Here is a 25686-nt window from a genome sequence, read left to right as displayed (position 1 = left end):
GTTCTCCAAGGTCACCTTGCACTAGAAAGAATCTCATTAACTTCAACAAGCTTTGAATCAGGCCTTCATTGTTCCTAATTTGTTTGCAGTTAACATACATCTATATGAACTAATTTATTAATGTTATGTTATGTTTTATTATATTACTTGAAAGTGTTCCAGAGAGCAATGAATTAAAGAAATCAGCTAACAAATCTAAATTAAGTGTTTTAAATAAAAGACAGCTATAATTATAAAGCAGAACATTGATGGTAGGTTAAGTAAAGCAAACAAACAAAGAATAGTACAAAAAATAATGAGATAAGAATGTTGTCTAAAGTTGCAAGCAATGTGCAGAAACTGTGGGAGTATTCCTGATAGAATCCTTTGTAATTTGTACTGTTTTATACAAGTGTAGATGATGGATTCTACTATTCTGTACATTATTTAATTTTTATCTAGAGTGTACAGTTCAGACCTAGTTTAATTTCATAGTTGTCATGTTATCTCAAGTGATTTTTCATGATGTCATACAACAAGGACATTTGTTCACAAGCACTCACAGTACAACATGTGAATGGCATTGAGTTATCTACCATTAACAGTAACACATGCTAATGGCACTGCTGTAATAAATTGTTCTGTACTTCCTACATTGTAGCCTGATAATTGCAGAAGTGCAGTAATTTGACTGACCCCATGAGAGATAATTTCTGGAAATGCCCTTGTCACTAGGTTGACTCAGTGCTCTTTAGAATCAAAGCAACTGAGATCAAGAGATGCAAAGGAATGCTGGAGGTATAATAGCAGCAATACATAATTGCATGGGATGTCTGCTTTCGATTTTAAATTATGTGGAATTTTTCTGTTAATCTGGTCTGTACTCTTTCACTTATACATCAACAGGCAGGAGTCTTCTTGATATAATTAAATACAAGAAAGACAAAACATATGTATTCCAAATAGGTGACAAGTATTAATAATAAATTTATCTGCAACTTTTGGAACTGCATTCTCTCTCTTTAATGCTGTCCATACTGCAAGAGTGAATGCACTGTAACTGAAAAACAGTGCAGATGGTTTACCTACCAGCCTAATTTATTATACCTTTTATACTTCTGATCTCATTTGAACAGTGACACTCAATTAGTTATGATTACTTTGTTCTTGAGAGGAAAAACAGGTTAGACGAAAATATTTATTGTACCTAGTAGACTGCGAGGTCTAACAACATGATTCATGGTGGTAGCTTAGAGCCAATTTTGCCTGTGAACACCATTCAGTTACCATAGGTAACTGAAAAACAGCTTCAAGTGAAAAACAATTAAAGAAGTGCAACTGTCTCCTGTTAGTGAACTACTTTAGCAAAGTTTATCGAGTTAATAAAATAGGATTGCATTTGACCCATATGTAGAAATGTGGAGAGAAGAGGAAGCACACAAGCAGTCTTTCCTTCCCCACCTGTGCACCCTTAAAAGGTGTGGGAAGAAAGTGATGCTTAGCTTTCCCTCTTCTCTGTGCAGTGCCTGGCAAGGCTGGCTAGATGTGTCGGAGGAGTAAACTGAACTTCATGAAGAGGCATAGCAGTAGTCACAGTACCTGCCTCTACCTGGTTGGTGCCACCACTGGGAGAGTGCCTTTCAGGCACAATGAAGTCAAGGGAGTTTACATTGCTGTTTTGTTCTAAAGAGTGACTTTCTAAAAATGGCATCATGGCATTCCAGGTTTGTTTCTCACCGTTTCCATATCAAATGTAATATGTTTTTTCTCAGTACCAAACTCAAGCTGGGAAGTAAACAGTGTTTTACTTTTGTACATTATCACCAGTAACAGACACATCCTAGGCAAATTATGTCCTCAGTTACCCTTGTGCAACCCTACTGTCTTCCAATTATACCTTCTCTAGTATCTGTACAATGCCATTGAAGGCTAATGGGGTTGTGCAGAAGTCAGTGAGTGATCTGACCTGCAGAACCTCAATTACTGATAATAGTGCGCAAGGATGAGAGAACCCAACTTATGCCTCAGAGTCCAGGTAAATTTGCAGAATTGGCAAAGTATAATCTGTTTACTTTTATACAAAGCAAATTCAATTTGGAATCAGTGAGACAGTAAATATGGAACTCCATATGCCAATTTTTTCAGAATAACTTTTCAGAGTAGGACTGCACATTTAGAAACTGAGTTTTAAAAACCATAATAGTGATTTGGAGATAATGATTATCAATCTTAAATCAAAATGTTTGTCCTCAGTTTAAGGCAGCATGAATTCCTTAATCATACAGTAAATCAGCAAGTTGCAGTAGTACTCATTGTCTTGCCTCTGATAATGTTTACAATGTAGTTTAAAATTATGGAAATAATAACCTGAATATCTAAATAATCTTAAAATTATTGGGTATATAAACTCAATGGTTAATAACTTGACATAAACAATTTTAAATACAGTATTCCATGACATGTATGTCTTTATCTGTCTCCTTAATCGTTTTATGAATTTTCCTTTAAGACCAACATACAATTGTATGTTGTATGTTCAAACGTGGGTACTTTCAAACTTTTGTTCCGAAAAGTTTGAAAGCACCCAAGTGATTGTGTATGATATGTGACTTGTTCAGACATAAATATCTACAGCTTTCAGAACTGTGCAAGCATCAGAAAGAAGCAGATCTTGGCGCCACAGCAGCGTGGCCTATTCAGAGTCAGACTGTTACAGATGCTCCAGAAGAACCAGATCCATATTAACATGTTAAAAAACAAGCTGGGAGATTTCATGCAGTCATGTGTCCTCCCTCCATGCACCCACAGGTTATGTTTCAGGGGAATTAGTTCTTCTCTTTCTGTCCATTCACCTCTAGTAGTGTTGGAGTAGTTCTCCTGCAAGTGTGGGGACAGATTGGATCCAAGCCAAACTATGAACCACAGTTTTGTTTTTTTAAAATCAAAAGGTATTATTGGATGAAAGCTGCTTCTGTGTTCTGTTCTCACCCCAGTTACCAGTTTGGATCTTCTCCAGCTATAGAAGGGTGTTGTTGGGAAAGAACAGGAAAAGCTCCTGCCTCATCACCCTTATCCCCTTGTCCCAGTCGCACGTCATTTTTTACTTTGTCAGCTGTATGGTCCTTGCCCCTCTTCCCGTTTATAGCTGGCAAAAAACAAGACATTATTTTCATGAAAATTTCACCATATTTATGTTGACATTCCAAACTTTTAAATTTTTTAACCAGCTGTATTCCTGGACAACATCTAGAACAGAGCTGTCAGCTAGAGAAGGCCCAAACTGCACTTTGCAGAGTGACACCTGGGGACTAGAAATGTCTAGCGCAACCCAAACCCAAGATTGAGGTCCTGTTTTGCTAAGCACTAGATACACAGTTAAACTATAAGAAACAGTCCTTATCCTGAAGAGTGCAGACTCTAATAGACAAAGACCGACAAAGTATTATCACCCCTCTTGCACAAATAAGAAATTAAGTCTGGTTAAGTGACTTGCCTGCGATCACAGACAAAAATTGAACTCGGATTCCCAGTCCAATATCTTAACCACAAGACCAGCTTGCTTCCTCACAGTGAAATGCTGGTGGATTCTTGGAGCATGCTCATTCTTAGTAGCCCTATTGCCACTTATAGCTAACTAGCTGTGTCAAATCTGAGATATAAATGTTGCTTGCTGTAAGTTGTGTATTTCAAGATTTCTCTAAAGACAGATATGCACCCAACCCTTCAGTGCACAAAATTCTCAGTGCTTAAACTGGAGTCCTGCATGTAGAGGGCTTGCTGGATTGGACTCATATACACTTAGGTCCTGATTCACAAAGGGATTAAAGTGCCTAACTGCCACTAACTGCTTAATTCCAACATTTAGCTACCACTGGCATTCACCACTTAGCTGCTGCCTAATTCTGTAGGCCTCTCAGTCTAGCTTTCTGCCAGTATAGGCACCTAAACATCTGCTGCTGAGCATGCGCACATCTGCCTCAGTGCTGATCTCAGTTGCCTAGTTCATGCCTAAGCCGTGGCGGGATTGTAAAACTAGGCATTGCCCTACTTTTGTCACCTGCAGGGCTTGATCCGTAGATGTACTCTCGAAGGCCAGAGGAGGGAAGTGATGGTCGTACCTTTATAATCTTTAGCTAAGCGGTTAGCACAGTCACCCAGGATATGGGTGACCCAAATTCAATTTTCTGTTCAAATCTCTATTTAATTGGTTATACACAATGGAAAAATTTCAACAGGAGGGACACAGAGACACCCCATAATAGCCCATAGCTCAGTGATTAGAGCACTCTTCTGAGGGGTGCAAATTCCTGCTCCACATCAGACAGAAGGAGGAACTGAACCATGTCTTGACTGACTGCTATAACCACTAGGCAAAAGGTAATAAAGTGGGGGGAAGCACCAGAACCCCTGTTTTTTGTTTTGATTTGGTTTTTTTCCAACCCAAGAAAGGGCTTAGGCACCTAACTCCAGGAGAGGGTTCATGGCTGTTAATTCCAAGCAGAGATACGCATCTCCCTTTGGCCTGGATTTAGACAGCTAAATTCTTCTTCGAGTGCTTGCTCATATCCATTCCAGTTAGGTGTGCGCGCACCGCGTGCACGCTCGTCGGAGACTTTTTACCCTAGCAACACTCGGTGGGCCAGCAGGTCGCCCCCTGGAGTGGCGCCGGCATGGCGCCTGATATATACCCCTGCTGGCCCACCCGCTCCTCAGTTCCTTCTTACTGCCCGTGTCGGTCGTTGGAACTGTGGAGCACTCCTAGCCGTTCTCCACCTCCCTAGCGTTTCACTCTTCTGTAGTTTAGTGTATATAGTTTAGTTATTATAGTGTTAGTTGTAGTTATAAAGTTAAGTAAGCATAGTTGTAAATAGTTATACTGAGGATTGGGGGTTCGCCCCTTTTTCCTCCCCGCGGTGCCAGGGCCCATGCCCGGTTCACCCGGCTTTAAGCCTTGTGCGGCCTGTCATCGGCCAATGCCAACAGGAGACCCGCATGACTCCTGTCTGAGGTGCCTAGGCGAGTCCCACCTTGTGGACAAGTGTCGGATCTGCAAGGCGTTCAAGCCCCGAACTAAGAAAGAGCGGGACAGTCGCCTGAAGCAGATCCTGATGGAGGCAGCGCTGACTCCCCCACCGTCGGCACCGACTCCGGCACCGGGACCAAGTGTCGCCTCCGCTCCGGACCGCCCGGCGCCGGCGAGGGCTCCAACTTCCCGCCCAGCACCCTAGCCGGCACCGCTCCCTCTCCCCGAGGAGCAAAAAGCACAGGGCTCCTGCGGTGCCTGCAACTGCACCACAGTCAGAGCGTGCCTCAAAATCTGACCGCCCGGCACCGTCATCTGCCACGGCACCGAGCGTCGCCGCACCGTCGACTCCGGCCCCTCAGAGGCCGTTGAGTCCGGTGCCATTCAGCTCCCCGGTGAGGACGGGGGTCGAGCTCGTCGCGCCCTCCACGCCGGAGACCTTCTCAGCGGCACGCGACATCATCGCATTGACAGAGCCCGAGCTGCCCCAACCCCCGGAACCGCCGGTGCGGGTTATACAATCGCTGGGCAAGCCCGCCATGGTACGGCCGCATTCGCCAGGCACTACCGAGCAGCGGTCCCGATCTAAATCAAGGGACCACTCACAGCGTCGCCGCTCAAGATCTAGACGCCGCTCGCAGTCCCGGGACCGCTACCTGCGACACCGGGAGTACGACACCGTTCGAGATCCAGGTCGCCGTCGTACTACTCTCGGCACCGGTCTAGATCGCGGCACCGCCGTTCATACCGCAGCCGATCCCGGCACGGCAGCGGCCGGCACTGGTCGACCTCCCGGCACCGAGCCGGTAGCAGGTCCCGGTCTAGATCACGGTACCGCCATGACTCCCAGTACCATTCACCGGCACCGCGCAGCGAAGTCGGGATGCACAGAGGCCTGCCACAGTCATCGGTGGCTCCTCCCTGGCCTTCAAGGCACTCGTCCGCTTCGTCCCATATGGACAGGGCCTCTTACGGGGGTTCAGATGTGCACGCCCACACGGACCAGGGTCCACCTCAATGGTCCTTTTGGGCGCCCTGGGCATACCACCAAGCCCAGGGCGAACCTTCGGGACAAGCTCGCTCCAACCCACCGGAGCGTCGTGCACCAGAGGCCACAATCAGTCACCCCCCCACCCCTCAGGTACGGAGGAAGACCCCACGGATACCATGGGGCAGCAGGATTCCCGGGAAATGGAGGCCCCTCTGCACGAGGCTTCAGTGCAAGAACCGCTTCTCCCTGGGGTGTCTTCGTCCTCGTCCCCGGATGAGGCGGTAGCGGGCTCGTCTTCATCAGGGCCCCCGCCGATCGATCTCCGGGCACATCAGGACCTGTTGAGGCGAGTGGCCCAAAACATAAACCTTCCTGTAGAGGAAGTCCCGGAAGTAGGGGACCCGGTAGTAAGCATCCTCTCGGCGGAGGCACCGACCAGGGTAGCCCTCCCCTTCATTAAGTCGATCCAGGCAAAGGCGGACACAATCTGGCAGTCTCCGGCCTCCATTCCACCCACTGCTCGAGGCGTGGAAAGGAAGTATATGGTACCATCCAAGGGGTATGAGTACCTCTACGTACACCCCGCTCCCTGCTCCTTGGTGGTACAGTCAGTCAGTGACCGGGAACACCACGGCCAACAGGCTCCTACTCCAAAATCCAGGGAAGCCAGACACATGGACTTGCTGGGACGTAAAATTTATTCTGCTGGAGGCCTTCAGCTCTGTGTGGCAAACCAGCAGGCCCTCCTGAGCCGTTACAGCCACAACACCTGGGAGGCTGTCGGCAAATTTGCAGAGCTGCTCCCTCAGAACTCACGCCAGGAATTTTCATCTCTCCTGGAAGAGGGCAGGAGGGTCGCCAGAACCTCGCTACAGGCGTCCTTAGATGCCGCAGATTCAGCAGCGAGCACTCTGGCGTCGGGCGTAGCCATGCGCCGTATATCGTGGCTGCAGTCTTCCGGACTACCGCTGGAGCTGCAATACACGATCCAGGACCTGCCATTCGACCAGCAGGGTCTCTTCTCTGAAAAGACGGATCCCAGGCTACAGAGCCTAAAGGATAACCGGGTCATCATGCGTTCTCTGGGAATGCACACGCCCCAGACTCAGAGAAGGCCATTCCGCCCCTACCATCAGCGCACTTACCCCCCGCCTCGCCCCAGACAAGACTTCAACCGGAGGCGAGGCCGGCCAAATCGCAGACGACAGTCAGGTCCTCAAAGGGGTAACACTTCCGGGTCCGAGAAGCCACCGCAGGGACCCAAGGCGAACTTTTGAAGGTGCGCCTGAGAGCAGCTTACCAATCCCCTCTCTGGATCCACTCCATTTCCTCAACCGCCTCCGCCACTTCCTACCGTCTTGGTCCCAGCTGACTTCGGATCGTTGGGTCCTGAGCACGGTGCAGTTTGGTTACCATCTTCAGTTTGTTTCTCCACCCCTCTCCCATCCTCCCTCCTCGTCCCTCTTCAGGGACCCCTCTCATGAGCAACTTATCGTCCAGGAGGTTCACAAGCTCCTGTCCATTGGGGCTATAGAGGAAGTGCCAAGGGAGCTAAGGGGCAAGGGGTTTTATTCCCGGTACTTCTTAATCCCCAAATCAAAAGGGGGCCTACGACCTATCCTGGACCTGCGAGGCCTGAACAAATTCATCAAAAAGTTCAAGTTCCGCATGGTAACATTAGGAACCATCATTCCTTCCCTGGATTCAGGAGATTGGTACGCCGCTCTCGACATGAAGGATGCGTACTTCCACATTGCGATCTTCCCCCCGCACAGACGGTATCTCCGCTTTGTGGTGAATCAGGACCACTACCAGTTCACGGTCCTCCCCTTTGGGCTCTCATCGGCCCCCCGGGTGTTCACCAAATGTATGGCGGTCGTCGCTGCTGCCCTGCGACGTCGTCGTATCCATGTCTTCCCTTACCTCGACGACTGGCTCATCCGAGGCACGTCGGAAGAGCAGGTGACCGGACACATCGCCATCATCATGGAGCTGTTTGCGAGCCTAGGCCTGACCATCAATCCGGGCAAGTCCACTCTGGTGCCTACGCGGAGCATAGAATTCATAGGGGCAGTGCTGGACTCCAACCTCGCGACAGCCAGCCTCCCCCGGCACCGATTCCAAGCCATAGTGTCCATGGTCACAAGCCTGCGGGCCTTCCCGACCACATCTGCTCGAACGTGCTTCGCTCTCCTGGGCCACATGGCCGCATGCACCTTCGTCACCAGACACGCAAGACCGCATGCGCCTGTTGCAGACGTGGCTCGCGTCGGTCTATCGACCACGCAGGGATGCCATAAACACAATTGTAACGATTCCACCGAATGTTCTAGGCTCTCTAGGCTGGTGGACAATGCCCTCCCAAGTGTGTGCAGGCCTCCCGTTTCACGCCCCACAGCCATCAGCGTCCCTAACAACGGACGCATCATCGCTGGGCTGGAGGGTGCACCTGGGGACCCTGCGTACACAGGGCCTGTGGTCACAGAGAGAGTTGACTCTTCACATCAATGTGCGAGAGCTACGGGCCGTTCGCCTAGCATGCCAGACATTCCAACGCCATTTGCACGGTCGTTGTGTTGCGGTATCCACGGACAACACAACGGCCATGTATTACATCAACAAGCAGGGCGGGACTCGTTCCTCCCCGCTGTGTCAGGAAGCAATACGTCTGTAGGACTTTTGCATAGCCCACTCTATTCATCTAGTGGCCTCCTTTCTCCCGGGAGTGCGGAACACCCTGGCGGATCACCTGAGCAGATCCTTCCTGTCCCACGAATGGTCCATCTGTCTGGACGTCCTCTATGTCATTTTCCAGAGGTGGGGGTTTCCCCAGATAGACCTGTTCGGCTCCAGATCGAACAGGAAATGCCAGGTGTACTGCTGTCTGCAGGGCCGCTCCCCGGGCTCCCTGTCGGACGCGTTTCTCATACCGTGGACGGGTCGCCTTTGCTACGCCTTCCCACCATTCCCTCTCGTCCATCGAGTCCTGATCAAGGTCCGGAGAGACAAGGCCCACCTCATCCTGATCGCTCCGGCGTGGCCGCGGCAGCCTTGGTACACCATGCTGCTCGATCTCTCCCTGGCAAATCCGATTGCCCTACCTCTTTGGCCGGACCTGATCACACAGGACTTCGGCAGGATGCGCCATCCGGATCTACAGTCCCTCCATCTGTCTGCATGGCTCCTGGCTGGTTAAGCCAAGCCGAGTTGCTCTGTTCCGATGCAGTACAACAAGTGTTGTTGGGCAGCAGGAAGCCTTCCACGCGTTCCACCTACCTAGCGAAATGGAAACGCTTCTGCTGCTGGTGCAGTCAACACGACCATGATCCACTCGCCGTACTAGTCCCCACCATCTTGGACTACGTGTGGTCTCTCAAGCAGCACGGCTTGGCGATCTCCTCTCTACGCGTCCACCTCGCGGCTATATCCACCTTCCACCCAGGCGAGGCTGGCAAGTCCGTCTTTTCTCACCCAATGGTGTCAAGATTTATCAAGGGCCTGGAGCAGCTCTACCCCCAGGTCAGACGGCCTACCCCTACTTGGGACCTGAACCTGGTTCTAACCAGGCTCATGGCGCCCCCCTTCGAGCCCTTAGCCACATGCTCGCTGCTGTACCTATCCTGGAAGGTGGCCTTCCTAGTCGCTATTACATCGGCCCGGCGAGTCTCGGAGCTTCGGACTCTGACCGTGGACCCTCCGTACACGGTGTTCCATAAGGACAAGGTACAGCTGCGACCGCACCCGGCGTTCCTCCCTAAGGTCGTTTCCGCCTTCCATATTAACCAAGACGTCTTCCTGCCAGTCTTTTACCCAAAGCCGCATTCATCCCGAAGAGAGCAACAGCTCCACTCCTTGGACGTCCGAAGAGCTCTCGCGTTCTACATTGAGAGAACAAAATGCTTCCGGCATTCACCACAATTGTTTGTGGCAGTAGCAGAGCGCATGAGAGGCATGGCAATCTCCTCCCAGCGTATCGCATCCTGGGTCACGTCCTGCATCAGGACATGTTACGACTTGGCCAGTGTGCCAACGGGACCCCTGACCGCCCATTCTACCAGGGCTCAGGCTTCCTCGGCCGCGTTTTTGGCTCATGTCCCCATACAGGAAATCTGCCGTGCGGCCACATGGTCTTCTGTGCACACCTTCGCTTCACACTATGCGCTGGTACAGCAAGCTAGAGACGATGCCGCTTTTGGCGCAGCGGTTTTGCAGTCCGCAACGTCTCGCTCCGACCCCACCGCCTAGGTAAGGCTTGGGAATCACCTAACTGGAATGGATATGAGCAAGCACTCGAAGAAGAAAAGACGGTTACTCACCTTTGTAACTGTTGTTCTTCGAGATGTGTTGCTCATATCCATTCCACACCCGCCCTCCTTCCCCACTGTCGGAGTAGCCGGCAAGAAGGAACTGAGGAGCGGGCGGGCCGGCAGGGGTATATATCAGGCGCCATGCCGGCGCCACTCCAGGGGGTGACCTGCTGGCCCACCGAGTGTTGCTAGGGTAAAAAGTCTCCGACGAGCGTGCACGCGGCGTGCGCACACCTAACTGGAATGGATATGAGCAACACATCTCGAAGAACAACAGTTACAAAGGTGAGTAACCGTCTTTTCCTTTGAGAAGTGGAGCTTAAACTGCACCTGTCTCCTCAGCATTTCCTACTGGCTATGTGAGGCAGCTCCCTGTTCAGAGTGCTGGATTTTCTGAATCCCGTTCTTAGGCACCTACCTCTCCCCTCCGCAGAGTGGCAGGCAGAGGCAACTCCAGACATTTTGCCACCTCAATCATGGCGGCATGCCGCGGGCGGCGCTCTGCCTGTCACTGGTCCCGCGGCTTCGGTGGCACACCTGCGGGAGGTCCACCGGAGCCCTGCCTGCCGCGCGACCGGCAGAGCGCCCCCCGCAGCATGCCGCCCCAAGCACGCGCTTGGCGTGCTGGGGCCTGGAGCCACCCCTGGTGGCAGGCCACCTAAGCATCACAGTACTGAGCATTACAAGGCCTCAGTCCCTTTGTGACTAGTCCTTTGGAGAGAGACAAAGCAGTTGAGGTAATATCTTTTATTAGACCCACTTATGATGGTGGAAGACAAGTTTTTAAGCTTCACAAAGCTCTTCCTCGGGTCAGGTCTGCCGGGAAGAGCTCTGTGAAGCTCAGAGGCTTATCCCTTTCACCAACAAAAGTTGGTGCAATAAAAGATGTTGCCCCACTCTCCTTGTTCTCTTTCGTATACTGGGACCAGCACAACCACAAGAACTCTACCCCTTAAGGTCATATTCTGCCACCCTTTCTCATGTAGAGTAGAACTTTATTACTTAAGAAGTAAGCTACGACTCAGGATTAGAAAGCATGCTGGATTCTGGCCCTTCCTAAGTAATTTCTTACTGCTACACGTAATCATTGTTTATAATTTTAACAAAAAAGTACAAATATTAGATTAAGGCAACTTTACCTAAACTGTAGTGCTCACCATTAAGTTCCTAAAATAGGAATACAGAAAATCAAATCCAAAATATGTTAGATTCATATTTTGTTTTCCCTCAGTTTCAACAGATTTTGTTAATTGATTGTAGCTATCCGAATGTAAGAGAAATTAGTTAAATGTGTTAGAAATGTACTTTATTCCATGCCATCTGCTGTAATTTTGTTAAAATGGACTGAAGGCAGTAGAAATTAAACTGTGCTTTAGTCTGCATGTAAGGCAGAGTGTCCTTTTAACTTTTTAAACATCAATAATATATCATCCAAAACAGCTTAAAGAAATAATTGCTGTGGCTTCTGAATTTTCCAAAATATTTATTGATTTTAATACTGCTGCCCTTTTAAAATCTGACTTGGTTTTAGTGGATCAGTGATGAAAACTTGTACTGACACAAAAAACACTGGAGAAAATAATATGTTGACTACTTTGTGAATCAATGCAAAGTGAATCAATGATTAACTCAGCCCATCATACATCCCTAAATCTGCACCTAATTAATGGCAGTGCTCTCAAAGTCACTTTTATTGTCTGAAATATGAACTCGTTCAACAAAGTAGTGTGGAGCAAGAATGGAATGGTCAATGCTTACTTCATTTTCTAACATGATATGCTTACCCTGTATTATTCTTAATCAAAGAATGTTTTATTGTTCTGGGTTGGGGTTTTTTTGTGGGGTGCCACAAGCAGGAGAAAAGGTACGTGTTAAAAATGTAAGGGCCTGGTGCTTACCTGTTTGGATTTTCCCCATGTAGTTAAGGAAATTGCAAATTGTTAGTTCTTCTTCGAGTGATTGCTCACATCCATTCCAGTTAGGTGTGCGCGCCGTGCGTGCACGTTCGTCGGAAACTTTTTTACCCTAGCAACTCCAGTGGGCCGGCAGGTCGCCCCCTGGAGTGGCGCCGCCATGGCGCCCAATATATATCCCTGCCGGCCCGCCCGCTCCTCAGTTCCTTCTTACCGCCGTGTCGGTCGTTGGAACTGTGGAGCGCGGCATAGCTGTCCTCCACGTCCCTAGCTCTCCTAGTTCTCTATCGTTTATCTATCGTTCATCTCTAGTCCATTATAGTTGTTAATTAGTTGGTTAAGTAGATAGTTAAGTTAAATAGTTGTTAAGTAGTTCTTCGCCGGGGGCTTAGCCCTTCCCGGCACCCGGCGCCAGGCTCATGCCTGTTTCGCCGGGCTTCAAGCAGTGTGCGGCCTGCAAGAAGCCCATGCCTACCAGCGATCCCCACGAAGCGTGCCTGAAGTGCCTCGGGGAATCGCACAGATCCGACAAGTGCCGCATCTGTAAGGCCTTTAAGCCGAGGACAAAGAAGGAGAGGGATCAAAGGCTCCGAACTCTCCTAATGGAGGCGGCACTTGACCCGACGGCTTCGCAGGCCGTGGTATCGGCACCGGCACCGGATCGCTCCGGCACCGAGAAGACTCCTCGGCACCGACCCTCTCCGGCACTGGAGTCAGAGCCAAGGCCGTCGAAGTCTGATACTCCGGCCAGGAAGACCCGGCTAGAGCGCCCGGCCTCGACATCGGCCGTGGCGCCGCCGGCACCGTCAGCACCGTTGACTCCGGGCCCGGTGGGTCCGTTGAGTCCGGTACCGCCGAGCTCCCCCATGAGATCTGGGGTTGAGATAGTGGTCCCGTCCACACCGGAGACCTTCGCCTCGGCTCGGGACCTTATTGCCCTGACTGAGCCCACTCGGCTGCCACCCCCGGTACCTCCGGTGCGGGTCGTGTCCAGAGGCAAGCCCATGATATCGGCACCGCCCAGAGACAGTCGTTCACGATCCAGGTCCCGACGTCTTGGGCGCTCCAGATCCCGACGCCGCTCGCAGTCCCGGCACCGCTCCCCTCAGCGGTACCGGTCGCACTCGCGGCACCGGTCGGCATCGAGACGGTCGCGGTCAGGCTCCAGTCGTCCACACCGGCACCGCGATTCCAGGAGCGGGTCCCGACGCTACTCGCCGCACCGGTCGACCTCCCGGCACCGAGCTGGTGGCAGGTCCCGGTCTCGGTCGACCTCCCGGCACCGAGCTGGTGGCAGGTCCCGGTCGACCTCCCGGCACCGAGCTGGTGGCAGGTCCCGGCACCGAAGCGGCGCCCGGTACCGATCAGGATCCCGGCACCGTGACAGATCCCGGTCCCGATCCCGGTCCCGGCACCGATATGACTCCCGGCACCGGTCCCCGGCACCGAGACGATCCTCCGTGCCGGCCCGCGCAGACCCTTACCATCCAGGGTCGGCCCCACCATGGCCCTCGAGACAGCCGTCCGTATCTTCCCAGACGGACAGCGGGTATGCGCTGGGCACCGACAGGCAGGCGGCGCTGTTCGGTGATCCGCCGCTGCAGGACCAAGGCCCACAACAGTGGGGATTCTGGACACCCTGGGCATACCATCAGGCCCAGGGCCCCCAGCAGCTCCCTGCTAGACCGGCGACTGCGGAGCGTAGGGCCCCTGAAGCCTCGTTGTCTCGCCCCCCTCCCTCCCCGGAAGGGGAGGAAGGGTCCAAGCAGCAGGACTCCGCTGCGGCTCCGGAGGCAGAGGCGAGGGCTGAGGAAGACCCTCAGTTAGACACTCTCGTGCCTGGGGTCTCATCTTCCTCCTCCCCGGATGAGGCGGTGGCGGGTACCTCCTCCAACAGTCCCCCCCCGCTGGATCTCAGGGCGCACCAAGACCTCCTCAGGCGCTTGGCTCAAAATCTGAGTCTGCAGGCAGAGGAGGTCTCGGAGATAGAGGATCCAATTGTAACCATCCTCTCTTCTGATGCTCCCACCAGGGTCGCCCTGCCCTTCATACGGACCATCCAGGCCAACGCCAATACCATCTGGCAGTCCCCGGCCTCCATCCCTCCGACAGCGAAAGGAGTCGAGAGGAAGTACATGGCCCCTTCTAGGGGATACGAATATCTCCATGTACACCCGACTCCGGGTTCACTGGTGGTGCAATCAGTGAACGATAGGGAGCGTCACGGCCAGGAGGCTCCAGCCCCCAAATCCAGAGAAGCCAGGCGGATGGACCTCCTTGGCCGTAAGGTGTATTCGGCTGGGGCGCTGCAGCTCAGGGTCTCCAACCAGCAGGCCCTGCTGAGCAGATATGCCTTTAATTCCTGGGTGGCAGTGGACAAATTTAAGGAGCTGCTGCCACAGGATGCTCGCCAAGAGTTTACGGCCATCTTGGACGAAGGCAAGAAGGTCGCACGCACGGCCTTACAAGCCTCCTTGGACGCTGCGGACTCGGCTGCCCGTACCCTCGCGTCAGGAGTTACGATGCGTCGCATCTCCTGGCTGCAGGTTTCCGGACTTCCGCCGGAGCTCCAGCATACCATACAGGACCTTCCTTTCGAAGGCCAGGGCCTGTTTTCTGATAAGACAGACCCCAGACTCAAGAGTCTAAAAGACAACCGGGTTATTATGCGGTCCCTCGGGATGCACACCCCCGTGACGCAGCGTAGACCCTTTAGGTCGCAACAACAGCAGCAACGTAGGCCGTTTTCCCAGTTCCGCCAGCGGCAGGACCTTTACAGGCGCCGCGGCAGGAACGGAAGGCGCAGACAGTCGGGGAACCAAGGGGGGCAGAACCAAGGCTCCTCAAAACCCCCGCCTGGTCCTAAGCCTTCATTTTGAAGGTGCGCCCGAGGGCGCGGTAACAGTTTCCCCTATGGATCCTTCCCCCCCGTTTTCCAACCGCCTTTCATTTTTCCTCCCGGCGTGGTCCCAAATAACATCGGACCGCTGGGTCTTGAGCATGGTGCAGACGGGATACCGCCTGCAGTTTGTTTCATTTCCTCCTTCCCGCCCTCCTTCCTCGTCCCTCTTCAGGGACCCCTCTCACGAGCAATTCCTTCGGCAGGAGGTGCAGACGCTCCTCAGCAAAGGAGCTATAGAGGCGGTTCCGGAAAACGAGAAAGGCAAGGGGTTTTATTCCCGCTACTTTCTGATCCCCAAGGCCAAGGGGGGCCTCAGGCCTATCCTCGACCTGCGAGAACTCAACAAATACCTCGTGAAGTTGAAGTTCCGCATGGTATCCTTGGGGACCATTATTCCATCCCTGGATCCGGGAGACTGGTACGCCGCCCTCGACATGCAGGACGCGTATTTCCACATTGCCATTTGGCCACGCCACAGGCGCTTTCTCCGCTTCGTTGTGGGGGCTCTTCATTATCAGTTTGCAGTCCTCCCATTCGGCCTGTCCACGGCCCCGAGGGTGTTTACAAAATGCATGGCAGTTGTCGTGGCGCATCTTCGGCGCAACCGTGTCCACGTGTTCCCTTATCTGGACGACTGGTTGATTCGGGGCACGTCGGAACAGCAAGTCAACAGCCATGTCCGCGTGATCACCGGCATGTTTGCAAGTCTGGGCCTCTTGATAAACACAGACAAGTCCACCCTGAGGCCCACGCAGAAGGTGGAATTTATCGGGGCCGTCCTGGACGCCACTGTGGGCAGGGCCTCCCTGCCTCTGCAACGGTTTCAGACCATGGCGGCGATCGTTCAACGTTTGCGGTCAGCCCCATTGACGTCAGTGAGGACATGTCTAACCCTGTTAGGCCACATGGCGGCGTGCACCTTTGTGACCGACTACACTCGGCTCCACATGAGGCCTCTCCAGCTGTGGCTTATCAGTCATTACAGGCCGGCAAGGCAACCGTTAGACATGTTAGTCACAATCCCCCAGAAGGTCTTAGATTCTCTCGGCTGGTGGCTAGACCAGTCCGTATTATGTGCGGGTCTTCCCTTCCACCCCTCTCAGCCCTCGGTATCCCTGACAAAGGATGCCTCAGATCTAGGCTGGGGGGCCCACCTAGGGGCCCTGCGGACACAGGGCCTGTGGTCCCAGGAGGAGGTGGGGCTACACATCAACATGCGGGAGTTGAGAGCGGTCCGCCTTGCTTGTCAAGCGTTCTGTCATCAGCTTCAGGGTCGTTGTGTCGCCGTGTTCACGGACAACACGACGACCATGTACTATATCAACAAGCAGGGCGGCACCAGGTCCTCCTCCCTGTGCCACGAGGCGATACGACTCTGGGACTTTTGCGTAGCCCACTCCATTTACCTCAGGGCTTCCTTCCTCCCTGGAGTACGGAACACGCTGGCGGATCGATTGAGCAGATCCTTCCTGTCACACGAGTGGTCCCTTCGCCCGGACGTCGCTCTCTCCATTTTCCGGAGGTGGGGTTATCCCCGGGTGGACCTCTTCGCGTCCAAGGGGAACAGGAAGTGCCAAGTGTTCTGCTCCTTTCAGGGCAGGGAGCCGGGGTCGATAGCGGATGCCTTCCTCATCCAGTGGTCGACCCACCTGTACTATGCGTTTCCCCCGTTCCCTCTGGTCCACAAGGTCCTCCTGAAGGTGCGCAGAGACAGGGCTCTCGTGATCATGGTGGCCCCGGCTTGGCCCAGGCAGCACTGGTACACCATGCTGCTGGACTTGGCCATAGCCGACCCAGTTCCCCTGCCCCTTCATCCGGACCTGATTACCCAGGACCACGGGACCCTCTGTCACCCAGACCTGCAGTCGCTGCACCTAGCGGCGTGGCTCCTGCGTGGCTGACTGGTTCCGAGCTGCGCTGCTCCACGCCTGTGAGAGAGGTGCTCTTGAGCAGCAGAAAACCGTCCACAAGAGCCACATATTCGGCGAAATGGAAGCGCTTCTCCTGTTGGTGCGTAGAGAGAAATCTCCGCCCTATGGAAGTTTCGATAACCGAAATCTTAGACTACGTTTGGTCCCTCAAAGGGCAAGGTCTGGCCTTATCATCGTTGCGAGTCCACCTAGCAGCTATCTCCACCTTTCACCCGGGTGCGGACGGTCGCTCCGTTTTTTCTCATCCGACGGTGTCGAGATTCCTGAAAGGGCTGGAACGTTTATTCCCTAATGTCCGTCCCCCTGCTCCAACCTGGGATCTTAACCTGGTGTTGTCCCGGCTCATGGGGCCCCCCTTTGAGCCGTTAGCTACTTGCTCCCTGCTCTACCTCTCTTGGAAAACTGCCTTTCTAGTGGCTATCACCTCAGCTAGACGGGTGTCGGAGCTCCGAGCTCTTGTGGTAGACCCCCCATATACGGTCTTCCACAAGGACAAGGTGCAGCTGAGACCACACCCTGCTTTTCTGCCCAAGGTGGTCTCAGCCTTCCACGTCAACCAAGAGATTTTCCTTCCGGTTTTTTTCCCAAAACCTCACTCCTCAGGCAGGGAGCAGCAGCTCCACTCGCTGGATGTCCGTAGGGCTCTCGCGTTCTACATAGAAAGGACTAAGCCCTTCCGAAAATCCCCCCAGCTTTTCGTGGCGGTAGCAGATCGTATGAAAGGGCTTCCTATCTCCTCCCAGAGGGTATCCTCTTGGGTTAGTCCTGTATCAGGACCTGTTATGACTTGGCCCATGTCCCTACGGGCCGTGTGACTGCGCATTCTACCAGGGCGCAGGCGTCGTCGCTGGCTTTCCTCGCCCGCGTGCCCATCCAGGAAATCTGTCGGGCAGCGACCTGGTCATCGGTCCACACCTTTGCTTCCCACTACGCCCTGGTCCAGCAGTCGAGGGAGGATGCGGCCTTTGGAACTGCAGTGCTCCGTGCCGCGACTTCTCACTCCGACCCCACCGCCTAGGTATGGCTTGGGAGTCACCTAACTGGAATGGATGTGAGCAATCACTCGAAGAAGAAAAGACGGTTACTCACCTTTGTAACTGTTGTTCTTCGAGATGTGTTGCTCACATCCATTCCACACCCGCCCTCCTTCCCCACTGTCGGAGTAGCCGGCAAGAAGGAACTGAGGAGCGGGCGGGCCGGCAGGGATATATATTGGGCGCCATGGCGGCGCCACTCCAGGGGGCGACCTGCCGGCCCACTGGAGTTGCTAGGGTAAAAAAGTTTCCGACGAACGTGCACGCGTGGCGCGCACACCTAACTGGAATGGATGTGAGCAACACATCTCGAAGAACAACAGTTACAAAGGTGAGTAACCGTCTTTTATGCAGTTTCCTCCCTCTGTGTTCTTCCATTAGGAGAATAGTTCTTCCATTATCCCCAGGCAAAACTTGAAGAAAGTTTGGTCCTCGGAATGTTGCGGAACTTTTCTTCCTCTGCACTGCCACCAGACATCTTCCCTCCCATTCCCCCAGCCCCATATTTCCCAGATTCAATTTAATCTCACATTGGCCAATGCCCCTCCTAATCTCTTCCTGGAGGAGGAGAGAGGGAGGATTCCCAGGACAGAGGAGGAGCCCTTGAAAGTTAACATAAATCAGTTTGGCTCACAGGGTTGGTGTGGTGAGAGACATTCTGTAGGAAGTAGCCAGCGTGCCCCTTTCAGAACTTCAGGGGCCCAACCGAAAGGGCATCTGCAAAGAGGCTTCTACCAGGATGTGGAAGGATAAGTAAGGGAGTATGGTGCCAAGACAGCACTCTTTTACATCCTGTAGGCCAAGTACTCTGGGATCTGCTACCATTCACTCACAGAAGTGAAGTATCATGTTGTACTCTGACTGGAAGGAAGGGTTGAGGGTAACATACAGACATGAATACTCTCTCAAGGAACTAAAGAGAACTTCATTGCAGTAATGCAGAATTGGTCACTTTTTTTGATGCTCCTTACTTTCCCCAGGGCAGGGCTCTCCATAGCCTCCCACCCTAGCCCTTTTTAGTCTTCTCCAGCTATCCAAACGTTCACTCATTACAAGGGGAAACTCTCCTAGCCACATTGAAGAGCCCAGGTGTCACCCCCACCACCAACTGCATCTCTCTCTCTCTCTCTCTTTTTCTGAGTCAGCTCTCCTTCCTCTACCAATTTTCATAGGAATGTAGGATTGGTAGGGACCTCAGTGGGTCATCTAGTCCAGTCATCTGCACTGAGGCAGGACTACGTGATACCTAGATCATCCCTGACAGGTATTTGCCTAACCTGCTCTTTAAAACCTCAAGGGACAGAGATTCTGCAACCTCCCTAGGTAATTTGTTCCAGTACTTAACTACTCTGACAGTTAGGAAGCATTTCCTAGTGTCTAACCTAAATCTTCCTGGCTACAATTTAAACCCATTACTTCTTGTTCTGAACATCTTTCCCAGTGCTTCAGTTTGGAACTGTACCTCCCACTTTAACTTTCTATTTGAATAAAACAGTCAGATTAATATTATTTTAAACATGCTTCTAGGACATAAACTTCTCCTCAGGAATAAGTGTGGAACCTATCAGAAATGAAGAACACTTATTAGCTGAAATAGATGGAGATACAGGAAGCAGCAGCTAGTAGCAAAATGACCACATTAGGGCTACAGGTACTTCTCTCTGCCAAATTTAACGTGTGAGGCCAACAAAAGGCATTTTGGAAAAAGGTTCCACTAGAGAATAACATGGAAGTTAAAATGGAGATCTTTTCTAGGGGAGGAGAAAATTGTGTGTGCTGTGACTGAACTTCCCTTGCCCTCCGGTAGCATGGGGTACAAAAAATTGTTATTATGGTATTAGTATTTGGCTTGAATAGCACAAAATTAGCTTTCTTTGCTCATATCCATCCCAAGGAATTGATTGAAATCAGAGTTGCTAAAAGACAAACAAACAAAAAACAGATGTCCTGGGTGGCAAAGTTGAGAAACATCTGAAAATGTGGAAATGTTTGTATTTGGGGTATTGTTTCAATCCATTGTACAATCAGATTCCAAGTCCAAACTTTGGATCGGAATGGGGATATAGACTTACCCAGAGTTTGGAGGTGTTTTTATTGGTATATTAGGTTTGGGCCCACCTGGGCCTAATTCTTCACTGTCTTATTTGTGTACATTTGTGCAGAAATTGATAACTACTGTCTGAGTGTGGTTTTTCAACAAGTTGTATACCCACCTTATAGTAATTTTATCTAGGCCGTGTTTCCCTTGTTTGCTTATGAGGATGTTATATGGGACTGTGTCAGAAGCCTTACTAAAATCAAGTTATATCACATCTGTTGCTTCTTCCCAATCCACTAGGTCTGTAAGTCTGTCAGAGGACAAAATAGATAACTGTGTTTGCTTTTTCCAGTCATCTGGCACTTCACCCATCTTCCATAAATTCTTGAAGACAATCAATAAGGGTTGCAATGTAGCTTCTGCTAGTTCCTTAAGTACTCTGGGTGAATTTCATCAGCCTTGCTGACTTGAATACATCTTGTAAAAAGCTGCATTATTATCCTAAAACCACAGAAAGTTTAGTGGGTGTATAGGCTTTTTAAGATGCAATACGGTATGAAATTATTCTGGAGTTTTTGTACTCTGAAATTATCAATAAAGTTCAACTGAAAGATATTGAAAATGTAATTCAGGGATTTTAATGGGTTGGTTTTGCTCCATTTTAAAGCCATGAAGATGTTTACTATCTATTGTTATAAAGAAGTCACTGAAATGAGGATAAAAGATGTACTAATTAATGTATTTGGTTAAGAATAATTTGTCATATGCACAGTAAACACAATAACAGAATTCTCTGGCTGTTATTAATTCATAGCTGAATATGACTGTTTAAACTTTAGGGCAAGATAGTTTTCTTATGGTTTTGATATGGAGAGTCCTGGGACTCAAGACATCTCTGTTCCATTCTCAGTTCTGTGTCAGACTTCTTTAACTAAATAAGAGTTGGCCTACAATGGAAACTTACATCAGCATAGCCCCCAGTGTAAACAGCATTAGGTCAATGGAAGAAGGGAAGTGAATTACCTACACTGATAGGAGAATCCCTTCCATCGGCATAGGCAGTGTCTACACTGAAGTCCTACAGTGGTTCTGTTGTAGCGGTTTATGTGTAGACCAACTCTTAATCACTTAAACATTCTGTATGCCAATATCACCACTTATAAAAGGGGATATTAATACAGATATCACACAGAACTATTCTGAGGTTTAATGCATTAATGTTGGTAGAGTGCTTTAAGATCCTCAGGTAGAAGGTGCTGTATTGATGCCAAGTGTTAATTATTTGGAGGACGAAAAGTCATTTGTTTCTGTAGCTTCCTTTTGGCCTCTTTGTGGAACATTAAACAATATCTCATTATGAACCAGAATTTTCATATCTTTCTTCTGTCACTCATAAACTCATAGATAATTTAACTGCTTATCAGGTAAGAAACATTTATATTGTTATAAAAAATGGCAGGAATTTTAATAGATCCTTTTAGAGATGAATGACTATACTACACAAGTCCAGAAAACATGACAAGAAAAATATCTAGTTATTTCAGATAACTTTTACTTTCATATGTTATTGTCCTTCAAGTCCAGCAACATCAACATAGAGTATTATTTTCAGAGAGCAGCAGACAGACAATTTTCATGCTATTTATATGAGAAAATGCAGAATGTGACTTTCCTCTATAAAAAAAAAAAAAGTAAAAATAAAAAATAACGCCTCAGTTCTTCCCGCTTACATACATTGAGTAGTATCTTATCCTACAAGTAGTACCATTGACTTCAGTGGAACTACTCTAAAGGGCTAATGGGGGCAGAACATTGCCCTGAATGAATGCTGACCCTCAAGATTATTTGCTACTTAGCAAGAAGTGTTTCCTATATTTGATGGGTACACAAAGTGATTGGGGAAAGAAAAGCTCATACTCAAGTGAGCATACTTTGCCAACTCTCAAAACAAAAAATGGAGATGGAGAAAAAGTTGGTTGTGCAAGATATAGTCTCCTAAAGGCAGGGTGTATATATGTGAAACCACTGCTCACAGGGCTTACCAGTCCTTAATATGTTTAATGTGATGAGCAGAGTGGAAAAAAGGGGACCTGCTGCTCTACAGGTAGAAGCTGTTGAAGAAGGATGAGCAAGTCATGCAAATGAGCTCCTGTCCACCCTAGCCCTCTGAGCAGCCCTGTGCAATTTCTTTGGGGCTGTGAGGGATGCAGGAGTTACATCCGCCATGGAAATGGCAGAGGATGAGACCTCAATCTGCACCTTGCAATAGTACTAAAGGGGGGACAGTGGTGGGCCTCCTCCACTTGCCCAGTTTTCATGGGAAGAAGGAGATTTTTAGGTCAATGGACTTTGTCACTGATCTGTGGCTAATATAGTGTTTACACAGGCTGGGATTTCAAAGGAGTCTAAGGGAGTTAGGTGCCTAACTTCTGTTAAATTTCAGAGGGATTTGGGTGCATACTTCCCATTAGTTCCTTTAGAAATACCAGCCAAAATCAACAGATGTTGCAAGTGCTGTGCCCCTTCCAGGATCAGGTGCAATATCTGTCATGATTCCACCAAGGTCAGTCAGAGCAGAGGCAAAACCAAAGCTGGGATAAGAGAAGATTTTGTAGTCAGGTCCGGCCAGGGTCAATGCCAGGGGTCCAAGTCTGAGTCAGGAGTCAAAGTCCAAATCAAGGCAAAGTCAAGCCAGTGATTCATGTGCAAGGAACAGTTATGGCAGCTACAGAAGATCCATACTGTTGTCTGGATACTTCCTGGAATACCGCTTGGGTTTATACAGGGCAAGGAGCCACAGGGTTGCTGTCTGTCAAACCCTTGAGACAGAACTTCTTATGGTCTGGGTCCACAGCAGATCATAGTAAGTGAAGCACAAGTTAGTTACAGCTCCTGCTGAGTGACAACCTGGAGCTGCCAGCTGCCTAGTAGCTCTACAGGCCTAGGTTCTAGACTCAGATTTTACGGTCAAAGGGGACCATCGTGATCTTCTAGTCTGACCTGCACATTGCAGGCCGCAGAACCTCACCTCACCCCACCCGTGGAGCCTTACAGTATCACTCTGTTTCCAAGGTGATTGTATGTGCTGTACTGTGCATTCATCTTGAGACAAATTTGGCTAATCCAGTTCCTCTGAGCTAGGAAGTGTATCTAACCTATGGGTATACAACAAACAGTAATGGGTCAGAGAGTGGCCCATTTTAGCTTGAAGAAGCTAAATTTCCATCATCAAGCTGAAAGGTGCTTGAGGTAATTTCCCTTTCTCTGTTGGATTTCATCTCACTACCAGATACTGCTAAATCATCCCAACAGAGATTATTTACCACAGGGAATCTTAATACCTCTGACAAGCCAATATGAATATTGAACTGTACTATTAGAGTCTGAGTTAGACAGTAAGTAACTGGGGGCAGGGACTGTCATCTTAAATATTTGTTCTGCACCAAATGCACAGCTGACACTCAGTAAATAATGTTATTAATAATGATAACATAGTGGCAAATTATCCAGAACCCAGCCACTATGCTTTCCTTTTTCAGATTCAGAACCTGGCCATTGCTTAAATTCTGGCCAACAAACTTGGGATGGATTCTTGGTAAGTCTTCCATTGAATTAGACTTGATGAGGATTTTTCTGTAAAGATGGTGTAAAAGATGAAAAAAATGTTATAAAACATATTTCTTTTCATTGCAGATGGCAGTGAGAACACATGAAGAGGCAGATACTTCCTGATCCCATTTCATTGCCAATCTTCTGTCCTGAAGAAATAACACAGTCCATTGTAGAGCATGTTTAGAATGTCTGAGGTATCAAAAGTGAGATTTTTGTGTGTGTATTGGGGAAGCTGTTTAGCTTGCCCCATGAAAAATGTGTTGGGTCTTTGCAATAACATGCATGCTATCTGATATGGCTCATGAATGGGGAACATTTCTCCTCAAAAAGCCTGCCCTTCCTGGGTTTTTTTTTCTTTAAAAGTCAGCATGGAATTTTTTTAGGAATGGTGGGGAAATAATGGCAAATATACAGACCCAATCTGCAGTAGTTCCCACTGAGTAAATCAAGTTACGAATGTTTCAGGGAAAGACATTGGGCCAGCGCGAAAGATACAGGGAAACCACATGCTTTGCAGGTGAAGAACTGCTCATTACTGAGAAGTGTCCCTTCTTTTTCAAGGCCATTCAGCTGTAGGGACTTTGGGATTGATCGTAATTGAGTTCTCAGTACAATAGCTCCCTATCAATGTTCACCATCACTAGGTCAGAAAAATCTCCAGATTTGACACAGTGTACAGAGCAACAGCAACACAAAGAATGTCTTTTCCATTTTCTCTGGAGTCCTGACTGGGAGCAGCTGAAAATATCCATTCAGAGCTACAGTGCTTCATGTCCTACATATGAAGTTTGTGAGTGTTCGTGGTCTCTTGGCTTCCAGTCAAGGCCTCCAGGTTAAAAATACTCCCCTTCTTAACTGCTGTAAGGAATGTGACTAAGGCCTGGTCTACACTACGCGTTTAAACCAAATTTAGCAGCGTTAAACCGATTTAACCCTGCACCCGTCCACACAATGAGACCCTTAATATCGATATAAAGGGCTCTTTAAACCGGTTTCTGTACTCCTCCCCAATGAGAGGAGTAGCTCTGAAATCGGTATTGCCATGTTGGATTAGGGTTAGTGTGGCCGCAAATTGACGGTATTGGCCTCCAGGCAGTATCCCACAGTGCACCACTGTGACAGCTCTGGAAAGCAATCTGAACGCAGATGCACTGGCCAGGCAGACAGGAAAAGCCCTGCGAACTTTTGATTTTCATTTCCTGTTTGCCCAGCGTGGAGCTCTGATCAGCACGGGTGGCGATGCAGTCCCAAATCCAAAAAGAGCTCCAGCACGGACCGTACGGGAGATACTGGATCTGATCGCTGTATGGGGAGACAAATCTATTCTATCATCAGAGCTCTGTTACAGAAGACGAAATGCCAAAACATTTGAAAAAAATCTCCAGGTTATGATACAGAGTCCACAGCACAGTGCTGTGTGACAAGCGTAACGAAAAGCCAAAGAATCAAATCGATGCTCATGGACGGAGGGAAGGGGGACTGAGGACTCCAGCTATCCCACAGTCCCCGAAAAGTATTTGCATTCTTGGCTGAGTTCCCAATGCCTGTAGGGTCAAATACATTGTCCGGGGTGGTTCAGGGTGTATCTCTTCAATTTACCCCCCTCCCCCTCCGTGAAAGAAAAGGGAAAAAATTGTATCTTGACTTTTTTCAATGTCACTGCATGCTGCTGGTAGACGGAGTGCTGCAGCACTGAATAGCAGCATCTTCTCCCTTCCCCTCCCCAGTGGCAGATGGTACGGTACAAAAGGACTGATAGCCGTCCTCATCATCATCCCATGAGTGCTCCTGGCTGGCCTCAGGTGAGGTCGGGGGCGCCTGGGTAAAAATAGGAATTACTCCCGGTTATTCCCGGCAGATGGTACAGAACGGCTGGTAACTGTCCTCATCATAGCAACTGGGGGCTGAGCTCCATCAGCCCCCCCCCTTCATGTGTAAAGAAAAGATTCTGTACTG

At 49.9% G+C, this 25686-nt stretch overlaps 1 protein-coding gene across 11 annotated transcripts in view; it reads left to right on the top strand.

Moving 5' to 3' along the window:
* LRRC7 (leucine rich repeat containing 7) overlaps positions 1 to 25686 on the top strand; it is a 369343-nt gene that overhangs the window by 337461 nt on the left and 6196 nt on the right. Inside the window, exons 25-27 of one of the 11 annotated variants that reach the window (XM_030571833.1) lie at positions 4113 to 4119; positions 23664 to 23713; positions 23812 to 24632. The exons of 8 other annotated variants lie outside the window; for them this stretch is intronic. In XM_030571833.1, coding sequence (XP_030427693.1) covers positions 4113 to 4119; positions 23664 to 23713; positions 23812 to 23850 — 96 coding nt within the window. In that variant the 3' untranslated portion in view covers positions 23851 to 24632. Of the gene's footprint in view, positions 1 to 4112; positions 4120 to 23657; positions 23714 to 23811; positions 24633 to 25686 lie in introns of those variants that run through there. 2 more of the 11 variants (XM_030571828.1, XM_030571827.1) reach the window with 2 other exon arrangements.

This window comes from Gopherus evgoodei, chromosome 8, assembly GCF_007399415.2.
Source record: "Gopherus evgoodei ecotype Sinaloan lineage chromosome 8, rGopEvg1_v1.p, whole genome shotgun sequence".
In the NCBI taxonomy this organism is placed as follows: domain Eukaryota; kingdom Metazoa; phylum Chordata; order Testudines; family Testudinidae; genus Gopherus; species Gopherus evgoodei.
Note: the sequence above shows the minus strand (reverse complement) of the source record. Positions and strands in the feature narration are given on the sequence as shown.